The sequence below is a fragment of the Nestor notabilis genome, unplaced genomic scaffold (assembly GCF_000696875.1).
Source record: "Nestor notabilis isolate BGI_N333 unplaced genomic scaffold, ASM69687v1 scaffold7263, whole genome shotgun sequence".
Taxonomy (NCBI): Eukaryota; Metazoa; Chordata; class Aves; order Psittaciformes; family Psittacidae; genus Nestor; species Nestor notabilis.
Genome location: NW_009922313.1, coordinates 15,689 through 28,120, shown reverse-complemented (window position 1 = coordinate 28,120; position 12,432 = coordinate 15,689). Strand labels below are relative to the sequence as shown.

At 39.9% G+C, this 12,432-nt stretch overlaps 1 protein-coding gene across 1 annotated transcript in view; it reads left to right on the top strand.

Annotated features, from left to right (window-relative positions):
* Window positions 1-13: 13 nt before the first annotated feature.
* The window catches only part of NDC1 (NDC1 transmembrane nucleoporin), an 18,143-nt gene continuing 5,724 nt past the window's right edge, over window positions 14-12,432 (top strand). Inside the window, exons 1-10 of the mRNA XM_010011556.1 lie at window positions 14-41; window positions 1,267-1,368; window positions 1,707-1,881; window positions 2,365-2,503; window positions 3,885-3,993; window positions 5,444-5,495; window positions 6,246-6,378; window positions 8,976-9,068; window positions 10,340-10,421; window positions 11,242-11,397. Of these exons, the coding sequence (XP_010009858.1) occupies window positions 1,317-1,368; window positions 1,707-1,881; window positions 2,365-2,503; window positions 3,885-3,993; window positions 5,444-5,495; window positions 6,246-6,378; window positions 8,976-9,068; window positions 10,340-10,421; window positions 11,242-11,397 (991 nt within the window). The 5' untranslated portion in view covers window positions 14-41; window positions 1,267-1,316. The remainder of the gene's footprint in view (window positions 42-1,266; window positions 1,369-1,706; window positions 1,882-2,364; window positions 2,504-3,884; window positions 3,994-5,443; window positions 5,496-6,245; window positions 6,379-8,975; window positions 9,069-10,339; window positions 10,422-11,241; window positions 11,398-12,432) is intronic.

Sequence of the window (12,432 nt, the reverse complement as noted above, 5' to 3'; positions counted from 1 at the left end):
CAGCGGTCTCGACCCCTTCCACCCGGTGCGCTGGATCTCGAGTAGGTGCTCTGCCCTCCGTGCTTGCGGGTCTTCCCTCTGTCTGTGGTTTTGGGGTCGGATAAGGGGAACTGGCTCTGGCGGGTGTAACGTTCCCGTTTTGTGAGTTTCTGATTGGTGTTTAGGGTTTGAAATGTAATTGTCTGAATCGCAGGTGGAACTCCTGAAACAGCCACTCTGCGTGGTGAGAGTAAACACCCGCAAAATGGAGATATCACAGACTGGTTTGGGTTGGACGGGACCTTAAAGCTCATCCAGTTCCAACCCCCTGCCATGGGCAGGGACACCTTCCACTAGAGCAGGTTGCTCCAAGCCCCTGTGTCCAACCTGGCCTTGAACACTGCCAGGGATGGGGCAGCCACAGCTTCTCTGGGCACCCTGTGCCAGCGCTTCAGCACCCTCCCAGGGAAGAGCTTCTGCCTCAGAGCTCAGCTCAATCTCCCCTCTTTCAGGTTAAAGCCATTCCCCTTGTCCAAAGCCCCTCTCCAGGTTTTCTGGAGCCCCTTTAGGCACTGGAGCTGCTCTAAGGTGTCCCCTTCAGGAGCCTTCTCTTCTCCAGCTGCCCCAGCCCAGCTCTCTCAGCCTGGCTCCAGAGCAGAGCTGCTCCAGCCCTTGCAGCAGCTCCGTGGCCTCCTCTGGACTCGCTTCAACAGCTCCACATCCCTCTTGTGTTGGGGCCGCAGAGCTGGACACAGAACTGTATGTGGGGTCTCACAAGAGCAGAGTAGAGGGGGAGAATCAACCTCCCTCGGCTGGTTTAGGTGGAAACTTGATACCTGTGATCATTTAACTGCTCAGGCAGAGAGACTGGGATTTCTTTTCCTCTTTAAAAATAATAAAAGCCCAAAGAACCAATCAAAAGTGATTTACTCTGCAAGGGATTTCTTACCTTTTAAGTCTGGCGGTGTGTTTGCAGGTTTTATTAAGTGAAGGGAAGCTGTGTTAGTTGAGCCACAGTTTAATTTACTTTGAAAGATCTTCTTTTTTCTAACAGAATTCTGAGTGCTCACATACAAGAAGACCAGGTATAAGGGTGTAAAATAGTTTCTGTGAAATTTAAATATGCTTTCATGCAGAAATGTGGTGCATAAATGAAACATTACTCCCCTTTATGCACTTAGTGAGTTATTGCTAACTGCTTCAGTGTTCTTTTCTGTTACTTATTGTGTCACTTTTGTGTTACTGTAATCTTACAAACAATAATGACTTTCTTTTTTTCTATTTTAGATTCTTTCAATGATTTATATACTTCCTACTTCATCTTTTGTATCCTCCTTATGTCTGTGGTGATACTAGTAGTAAGCATCTTCAACGTTGAGTTTTATGCAGGTGGGTTATGTAAATTGCTGAGCTGTCTGTGAAACCCAATTAAATGGGATGACCATTGAAAGGGATTTGTATTTATATTTGTTGTATTTAATATTGGTTGATTTCCTTTTAAATTAATAGAGACAATATACAAAGCTTATTTTTAAGTAAATCATCCCAGATTCCTGTTTACCTCATGGATGGCATCCTCTTAGTTGAGGTGCTTCATTGATTTCTTTATCATTTCGTGACTGATTCCAACTGTGGAAAGTTCTTTGGTGATAATGGTGTTTTTCTTGTCTTTTAGTGAAGGCTTTTATTAGAACAATTGAAAATTCACTTTTGGCTTTTATTCACAGTTGTGCCATCAATACCATGCTCTCGATTAGCACTGATAGGAAAAATTATTCACCCTCAGCAAGTTATCCATTCGGTTGTTCATGCTATCATGGGAATGTTGGTTGCTTGGTGTGCTGCAGTGATGACAAAAGGGAAGTTCCAGTTTCTTGCTGTGCCCTGCACGCCTTCAGAAAGGTAATTATTTATGTATGTGTATTAAAGATACATTATGCAAAGGATTTTTGTTGTAAAATGTATTTACTGATGGCTTCTTTCAAACAAAACCCTAGAATCTGAGTACTATCAAAAATAAGCAATTATATGTTGATATCCTTTATATAAAAGGATAGAAAATACCCTCCTTTGTAAATGTTACAATGCACAGAGAAGTAACTGGGCTAGAAAAACTTAATTGCCAGGATTCTTAATGGAAAGTTGAATGATGACAAGTTGCTTAAACTTAAGACTTGGTCCTCTGGACTTCATGGGTACTGGAAGCATCCTCATGCATCAATTAGGTGATGAAATTCCTACTTCAGGAAAAACTTACTGAGATATTGTTGTATGTACTCATCGGGAAAGTAAAATCAAATCATTTCTGATTAGAACTCCCTAAGGCTAGAATGACTTTTGTTTTGTTTTGTAACCTCAGAATTAATTCTAAGTTTTCTCTTTTAGCCTAGATGATGCTGTTCCTCAGATGTGCCTAAATGAGTATCACCTCTTTTTTCTACTTTCTGGAGCTTTCATGGGATACAGTTACAGCCTTTTGTATCTTATTAACAACATGAACTATTTGCCATTTCCAATCATACAGGTAAGATGTTTAAGCGCCTTTGCAGAAAGATGTGTATGTAAAACAGTGATAAAAAAAGCCTTGGTTATTTATGTTTTTGCATATGGCAGCAGCATATGTCTGTTGTCATACTTTCACTGACAGTTGAAGAGTACCCTCAGCTTTAAATGCTGGTAGTGTTCATCCTCCTCCTTCTTACTCAACTGCTTCCAAATGAACCCAGAAATCTGGAGTGCAGTGCCTATAAAGTTTACACCCCTCTGATGCATGCTGAAAGCTGGCTGAGGTTGACCACTACAGAAAGTGAGCTACAGGAAAGAGACAGTGTACACAAACTGAGTATTAACTGGAACTGACTACAAGGGTCACCTAGAAGCTGAAAATCTTGAAAGTAAAAAATCCATAAATGATATTGTCAGTTGTAGCTGGGTACCAGCTCACTTAAAGTCTAAATAGCATGTTAAATCTTGCTTAAAGCTCAACATCCAGAGCTTCTTTGTGCATGCAGCACTGTGGAAACTGAAATTCTGTGAGTCCCTTTGGAGGGGACTATAAGCAGTTCTACAGAAGCGTGTACCAATGCAAAATGGTGAGGAGTGGCTTCTGAAACATCATCCTAATCATATTTCTTCTGTTGCTGTAGCTTTACAGCAGCTGTTAGCTTTGCATGATTCCCAGATTTTCCAAGTCCGACCAATTTGGCAAAAGGTGTCTTCAAACAAGGTTGTGGTTGTATTAGTGGAAAACATCTAAGTCATCACCATTGCACCATTTTGGCAATGCTGTAACTATAGTATTTTTAAAAAATCTATTATTGAAATATTTAAAATTATATTTTTTCTTTTCTTTTTTCTTTTAATGCAACTTAGCCAAGTAAGAACAAAATTAAATCACTTTGGTTTCATTTCCATGTAGTGTCAGATGGGTTGCTTTAGGCATTTGGAAAGACATATAATTTGTATGGTGTCGCTATTACAGTGGTTTTGGTGCCTGGAGGTTTACTGACTCTTACTCATCCTTGTCTGAATTTTCCCTATATTTTAATGGAATTATATTTTCATTTCTAATCTAAATGAAATCTAATAGATTAAACATGTCTTTTTGTTTATTTTACATTAGACAGCATCCTTCTAGTTTGTTCCCCTGTGAGCAGAGTCAATTTACCACGTCCTTCATTTTCATAGTGCTACAGGTGGGAAAAGGGATGAGAACCAGAGATGATGATAAAATGACAGAAAGATTGGGAGAAGAAATAGGTATAACACCTGGAATTACCTTAAACTAATCTTTTAAATTCATCTAGACTTCAGGTTTTCAAGTACCTTGTACTTTCTTTTTTTACTCATTTCATTGATCTGTTCTGAATGCAGAAAACTAAAGTATTTTGTGTTTGTGTTTTTAGCAATACAAGTACTTGCGTTTCAGAAGATCTTTGCCTCTCCTCATTAAACACAGTTGTGTGGAATCACTATATTTTGTTAGAAACTTCTGTGCCACATATTACTTTTTTGGTAAGTGTTCCTGCAATTCTCTTTGCTTCCCTTATTTTGAAAACTTTTAATCCATCAGGTTTATTATACTATTTCTTCAGCCTTCCAGGTAACTTGCTGAAGGCACATTGACTTGTTTAAACAAATAAAGAGATCTCACACCCCTCTCTAACAGTAAGAAAAGGCACGTGGTTTGTACAGCAGTGTTTGTAGGATGTCAATTCTTACAGCCTCGTTGAAGCTTGTTTAGCATATGAGAATTGTCTCTTCTTCAAAGAGATTGACACCTTCTATAAGAATTTATTGTCTACCTGATTAATAAGATGATGTTACTGTAAAGAGAAGAGAGTGGGGAATAGTAGCTTTCTAATATGAATTCTGTCACTGTACCAAAGCTAAACTGCTGTCTCTAGTGATCTGTGCAGGAAATCTTGTTACAGGCAGCTGTGAAATAACTTGATGTAGGAGGTGCTACCAAATACCAGTCAGGTGGTGGTTGACAAGTGTGCATTTTAAAACCTGATGCTTTGGGCTGCTGTTTACATACCAGTCCTGATGTGTGGCAGAAAGATTATAAATCTGAAACCATAGTGCAATTAAGAAACCCCAAGTTTTGGCCTGTAGTTTATATTCCATTTTTGCTATAAATATTCCCAAATATTTTTTAACATGGATAAATATCTGCATGCTTTGGACTGTTCTTTCCATGGCCTGGTATTGGAAATACAGCGTCACAGAGCTGAACCTGACATACCAGCAGTGGGCATGACTTCACTATATGTAATGTCGATATATTTTCACTAGTTTAAAAGTGAAAATTAGCAGTTTGGCTTTATTCTCAAGTGCCCTTTTTATTTGGGGGAAGCTGGGGAGACAAAGGCTGCCTCCCATATGACAATGAAGTTTGGTCTTTAAAACTACAGTAAAAACCAATCGGTGCTGGTGAAGAGGATTGCACAGGACTTCCTAAAAATCAAGAATTTGTTATGTTATGGCTGTAATTATCCACCTAAATGATGTCAAAATAGACTAGAATTATTTCCACTTTATTTACATTAGGGGTAAATTAGGAGCATGGTGATTGTATATCAGTTTCCATTAAGTCTTTAAATGCACTTTGCTGCTGCCTGAGCTGTAGGGAGAATTAATATTAAATTGATCTTAACTCTCTTTTGTTGGTGAGGAAACACAAGTAACTCAGTGCTGAGAAGCCAGCAGTAAAAGATAAGGTCTACAGTGTGCAGTTGCTGGCCTGAGGCCTCTTTTTCATTCTCTTACTTCTATTTCCTAAAAAGAAAAGAAACACCCTAAACAAAAAAATCCCAAAGGCAGATTGTTTCCTGGTACGCAAGTGTTACAAGACCAGTCTCTCTAGTCTCTGCACATGCATCCTCCTTTCGTCTTCTTTGTGGCCGTTCGTGTGTGTTTTGCAGTGTCATATTTTTTCAGTGCTTCTCTTTGATCCCATTAGGTTACATCCCAAAGGTGTGGATAAGTACCACAATGGATCTTCATATAGACAGGTAGGTAGTACATCGCGCTGAAAACCTGGGGGAGAATATTGCTCACAGCTCCCTTTGAAGAAGTCCAGCTCGGCAACTGGCCCTTTGTGTGTAGCAAGACCTGGTTCCTTCTCTCCCCACAGAGAACGTGGGGAGCATTAGGTACTTCTGAAATTAATTCAAAAGGAACCAGCAACCCCTTGTAGGAACCGTAGAGTCATCATAGAATCACGGAATGGTTTGGGTTGGAAAGGGCCTTAAGATCATCTAGTTCCAACATCTGTCATGGTCAGGGATGCTTCACACTAGACCATGTTGCCCAAGTCTCTGTCCAACCTAGCATTAAGAAATCCCTCTCCTGCATCTCTAAAGTATTAGAAAGGCTCATTTGTCCAAATTGCATATATGTGTGTTATCTGCTGTTCTGTATTGTTTTCTTCTTTTTTGGGGGGGGGGTGGTGATACATCTTCATTTTTACATGGCTGCCATTTGTTTTAAAATAAGGAAGCTGGAGTCTTAGTGCCTTAGTTGACTAAAACTGTAATTGTTATTTAATATTTCTCTTTTCCTTAATTTTATAATTTTTCTTAACTTCATTTCATCACTGTTACCAGTTGGTTAATTTTTCAGTATCTCAAACATCTTTAAGAAACTGTTTTTGCCAGAATATAATGCAACTTTCATTCTTGCAGTTGTCGCTACTGTAACAGCTAACTGTAGACATCTTCCATAATAGAAATAACTTATCTCCTTGCTTGTTTCATCTGCAGTAAATTGCATCCTCTTGACACTCTGACTGGCTTATTGGATCTCTCCTTGTTTTACCATGCCTGGTTATGTGGCGTGTTTCTTCTGATTACCTGGTACATCGCATGGTTACTCTTCAAAATCTATGCCACGGAGGTTAGTACTTAGTGATGGTGCTAAAGGTGTCACATCAGTGTTTCTCAGCTAACACTTTCTTTTCAAAAGCAGTTTTACTATTATTATTATGAATTCTTGAATTTTCAAAGCATGCACTACAGATAATAGCTGATAACTGAACAGTTGAGAGAGATCTGGGTATTGACTTTCCCTTTCTCTCCTTATAGCAAGACAAGCCTGTGCTGCTTAGAAAATCAATGCTTGCTTATTGCCACCTCCTTTTCTTACTCCTCTACTTCTGTTTCCATGTTCCCCTTCTCCTGTTTGTGTTTAATGCTAATTCAGTGCAGATGCTCTTGGGGCCACCCAGAGAACCACTTTGTGCTTCATGGAGTGTGCACCATGTTCTTCGTCCAATTTTGGTGTCAAGACAGACGAGCCATTGCCGGCCCATGTGTGTAGGACAAAGCTCACTAGCTTGGTTTCTGCATGTGTATCCATGCAAACGTGTTTAATTTCAGTGTGAGGTAGCTGAAGACTGTGTCTCAGCTCCAGGTTACATGGGAAGAAAATATCCAGAAACTGTGTAGCTCTGAATCCAATTTTACAATAGGAAAGAGAACAAAATTATATCTGTTTTCCAGGAACTAAGCTCTGGAAATCTCAAATTTAAGCAAACCATCAAAGCACACAGTTCTCCAAAGCAAAGATGTGTTAATCTAATTCAGGCTGCAGTATTAAAATAGACTTCAAGCAATCTTGGGAATGAAGACACTTGTGCTTTTTCATTCAGTCATAGAGTTACAAATTAATATGGCTAAAAAAAGACCATTTAAATATGTAATGAATCGTATTAGAATAAATGTGTGACCATGATTGAAGAGAGGGGGGCAGGAAATAAATCTTCCCAACAGAGAACTGGAGAAGACTTGATCTTTGTTGACAAATCCATGTATTTCTTTATAAGAATACAGAGGGGAAAAATAGTTCATCTAGCTTGATTTTCATTTTTAAACATTACTAGGCTGCAGATTAGTAGGAAAATAAAGTGAAGTATAAATCCTGGATCAATATATTGGTGCAAAGTACTCTACTGGAATGAAATGGCATACAGTGCTTGTTGGAATCTTAGCTTTAATTAAAAAGATCTACTTGTGACTGCATGGGGCAAAGATTAACAATGGGTCAAGCATAACTGGTGTAGCGATATGTCAGAATCCATAGATGGCTCCAAACCCAGCTCTGAGGTGTGAACATCCTATTTCAAAGGGCAGCAGTTGAAGCACCAGTGAACACTGAGTGCCAATGTCTGTTAATTATTGTATTGCTTATAAACTGTGAAAGACAAAAGAAACATCCAGCTGTGAAGGTATAAAATGGGTCTTGCCCTTTTGACTAGTGAACAAAATATTGATCTATCCACATGATGATTTTTTTGATGAGCTAAAAAACCTCCAAAGCTGTTTGTAAATATTTGCAAACTTAGTCCACATGAAGTTACTTTATTTACACTTTGAAAGCAGTTGCTACCTTAAATTTCGGTTTCACAGGTTGGAAACAGAGGAGAATACAGCCAGGTTATGTGTAATGAGTGCAGCAACGCAAAACTGACCAGTAGTCTGTGCCCAAGTGGAGTCATGTTAAATAGTGTTAATAGTTGCAACATTTGATAAAATGTTTGGTACAATGTAAGCACTGCTATTTACATTTTAAACGTTGTAGCTACAAGAACAGAAATGCTATTAAAATGTAGAATAAAATAAAGAATTCATTAGTTTATCAGTGAAACTGAAAAAAAAAATAATTATTTTATTATTTGGTAAAAGAACCCTTAATTCTTCAGCAGAGAGGTTACACTGGTGAAGACAGACAGGACTGTTTAGATTTCAGTCTTGTTCCTGAATACAGTGTCACTATTTTTTCCTGGGAATGTGGTTAGAACGTTAGAGTGGTTTGTGTTGGAAGGGGCCTCAAAGCTTATCCAGTTCCAACCCCCTGCCACGGGCAGGGACACCTTCCACTAGAGCAGGTTGCTCCAAGCCCCTGTGTCCAACCTGGCCTTGAACACTGCCAGGGATGGGGCAGCCACAGCTTCTCTGGGCACCCTGTGCCAGCGCCTCAGCACCCTCACAGGGAAGAATTTGCTCCTTATGTCTAATCTCAGTCTTCTCTGGCAGGTTAAAGCCATTCCCCCTTGTTCTGTCACTACCTGCCCTTGTAAAAAGTCCCTCTCTAGCTTTCTTGCAGGCCCCTTTAGGCACTGGAAGCTGCACAAAGGTCTCCCCAGAGCCTTCTTCAGGCTTAATAACCCCAGCTCTAACAAGCTCTAACCTGGTTAGAGGAATTTCTTTTCATACTGATATGGTGCCCCAAGCTATAAATTATTTGGGTACGTGGAAGGAATTCGAAGATATCTGTTTGGGTTTTTTCTTTTCTAAGATTTCTCAATTTTAAACATAAAGAGTAAAGTCCTTTTAGCTTTTTATGTTAGAAGTTTCAGGCTAGTTTGTAGTCAGTTGAAGCTTTTATGTGCTTTTGTAGTTCATTATCGGACAAGTAACAGCTCGGGTGTGGTTTGTTGTAAGGTTTTCTTGTGTTTTGCTCTATATAACACAACTTCTAATGTTTCTGTTTAGACACATCATTTTCCTGTCCAGCCAACTTTTGCTGAGGAGACAGACCAGTGCCTGCCTAAAATCTTAAACAGTAATCCTCCCCCCATTATAAAGGTAACTGAATTCCCACCATCTTCCCAGCGAGGTGTGTGCTGAGAAGTTGTTTCTCAACGTGTGTGATCAGATCTTCCAGGTACTAGTTAGTTTAACTGAGGAGCTAGTTCTTTAAAAAGCTGCCTCAGAACAGGAGGAAGTGACGCTTAATGGTGAAAATCGGTTTAGTAGTGACATCTGGTGGTGTTACTCTAAGCTGAGGACAGACTAATTTAGTTATGGACAAGACCTGTCTGCAACAGAAGTGTATTAGCATGTACAGATGTAAAACAAACAGGTTAGCGACAATCAGGCTTTTGTAAACTCCTTCAACTTGTCACATAAGCAGGTTTTTTGTCAAACCTTTGTACACTCTTAACACTTTGCCCCTGCTGCTTGTAATTGAGTTCTTACATGAGTGTTCTCTAAGGAAATTAAAAAGATGTTTCCATATATATGCTGGAATTTGGGTTTCTTTCTTTAAAAAGAAAATATTGAAAAGCTACTTAAAACCTGTGAGTAAGGAAGAGTCATTTTGGTCTGACTAGTAATCTTTAATGGGATTTACTGATTATTTACATGATACTTCCTGAAGTCTCCAATTTCTAAGTACTATAAAGATGAGAATATTTTCTTGCACATGCAAAAATCCACATTTACTGATTTTTCCAGACTGGAGATACACGAGGCTGCAATCCATTTGAATCCTTTTTTTTAAGCTTTGCTGCATTATCAAAGGATGGGTGAGGAAGAGTCAAGTGTAGCACAGTTGAAGGGAGACGATGTCTAATTTATAATCTCAGCAGTTACTAAAGTGTCTAGTTTATAATTGGGCCTTGCATAGTGTGGGAAATCGGGTTATATTTGGTTTGCCACATTAATTCGTCACATGAAAAGCAGTGTTAGGTCTGGTACTGTATGACACAATGTAGTGAGCTCTAGCTTGCACGAACGGTTCTTTCCTTGGACCTGTTTGTGTCTTAGGTTCTTTTTGTCTGAGTTGTTAGCTGTTAAGATAACAAATAGTGTTACATCTTCTTTAACTCCAAAGAAACAATATATCAGTAAAGTTATCTGAAGCTCAGGCTAACTCGGCAGCTCCATCCAGAGTGGTTCTGGGGGGATGTGTGCAGTCATTTACCTCCTTTCTTCTTCTGTTGTGTGGCTGGTTTTAGTCTGTGTGAACTAGCTCTTTGTTGGGGATTGCTTTTGTATGGATAACTACCTTTTTTTTTTTTTTAAGGAAATGCATTGGACTTTGCATGCACTAAAACATTTTCCCTCCTTTGTAGTTTTTAGCCTTACAAGACCTGATGTTACTTTCCCAGTATTCTCCTGTTCGACGACAAGAAGTCTTTAGCCTTAGTCAGCCAGGTAAGCATAAAACTATTTCTTGGTGAATAGTGTTAGTCAAATGCTTTTACAAGTTATTTAACACTATGAGGCATGTTACATAAGCCAAGAGGCCTCATCCCTATTGTGCCTTTTCCAAAGGATGCTTAGTTATCTAAATTCATATTGTTTCATCTACAAAACTCAACAAACTCTGGTGCTTGTTGTTTGATTTAAATGACAGCCATGAGGAAACAGAGGTCTTAGGATATTGACACCATCAGTCAAATAATCCGAACTGGATAATCTGACAGATGCATGTGAAAGTATAACATTGAGATATGAGGTAAAATCAAGCACAAATAGTGAGTCACCACTAGAGCTGTGAAAGCAAACAACAGCTGTAATTTCATTTAGTGCATCAGCCTCTTGCTATATACAAAGAGAAGGTCAATGAAAACTGCATAGAAGCCTTCACGAACTTTTTGTTGTACACCTTATCAGGAATTCTAGTGTTTGTACTCCTTCAGAACTGTTTACCATCACCATTGATACTACTTGGTTCATTTTAGTTGTTTAGTGGGTTTAAATCTGATGGGCAGAACTGCCTGTTTCCTGCTTGCTTAGTAGCTTTCACTAAAGTCTTTCTGGAGTTATCCATTGGCAGAAGGATAGAATCTTTCCATGTTTTCATCTTCCCCTCGGTATAAATAAACTACCCCAGTGAAAAATGCACTGTGTGTTCTTAGAAATGGAGTGAAGCTTATGCTGAGAGCACACAGGCACTGTCAGAACAGTTACAAGGATGAGCATGTGGGTTAAACACTCCTGCTGCGTTCCCTTTTTGTGTGCATGCTGCTAGGTGGGCACCCGCACAACTGGGCTGCGATATCAAGGGAGTGTTTGAATCTTCTGAGTGATCTGACCCAGAGGCTGATCACACAGCAGGAAGCTGCAGCAGCAAATGGGAGAGCAAAGCAGCCAGCAGGAGAGCTGAAAATACCACCGCAGACTCCAGGTATGTGAGGAAACACTCATAACAGTTCATAAAGCATGAAAGTATCAATGGATTACATAGGCACATTAGCCTCAATTAAGTTATATGGGGAAAATGAGGCACGGGGTTTTCGGCAAATAAATGCCAGCAAAGAGTCTCCCCCAATTGAATTTAAGGTATTCTTACTGAAATAATCTCAAGTATCTAGAAAACTTGGAAAGATCATCTTTACTCAGTTTACTTTGTGTGGTGTTACGTTCAGTACAGTGTGTTTTACCACACTAGCATGAATTAAGGAAGTCTAATTATTACTGGTTTTGTAACCTAGTACAGGGAGAAGTTAAGTCTTGCCAAGAGATGCTCTGTAATTTGCATAGCTGCTCTCACGATCTGCTTAAGATGATAAAATTGGTCTTTGTTTTGTTATTGTAGGGACTTCAAATACAGAATCGTAGAATTGATTAGGTCAAAAAAACCCCTTTAAGATCATCAAGTCCAGCTGTTAACCCGGCACTGCCGAGACCACCACTAAACCATGTCATTAAGTGCCACATCTACACGTCTTTTAAATACCTTCAGGGATGGTGACTCCACCACTGCCCTGGGCAGCCTGTCCCAATGCTTGACAACCCTTCCAGTGAAGAAATTGTTCCTAATAGCCAATCTAAACCTCCCCTGGTGCAGCTTGAGGCTGTTTCCTCTTGTCCTATCGCTTGTTACTTGGGAGAAGAGACCGACCCCCACCTCACTGCATCCTCCTTTCAGGTAGTTGTGGAGAGCAGTAAGGACTCCCTTGAGCCTCCTTATCTCCAGACAAACCCCCCTCAGATCCCTCCTATATTCCTCATCACACTTGTGCTCCAGCTCCGTTGCCCTTCTCTGGCCTAGCTCCAGCACCTCAATGTCTCTCTTGCAGTGAGGGGCCCAGAACTGAACACAGGATTCGAGGTGCAGCCTCACCAGTGCCCAGCACAGGAGGACAGCCACTGCCCTGGCCCTGCTGGCACACTGTTTTAATGCTGTTGGCCACCTGGGCTCACTTTTTTTGCCAAGCAG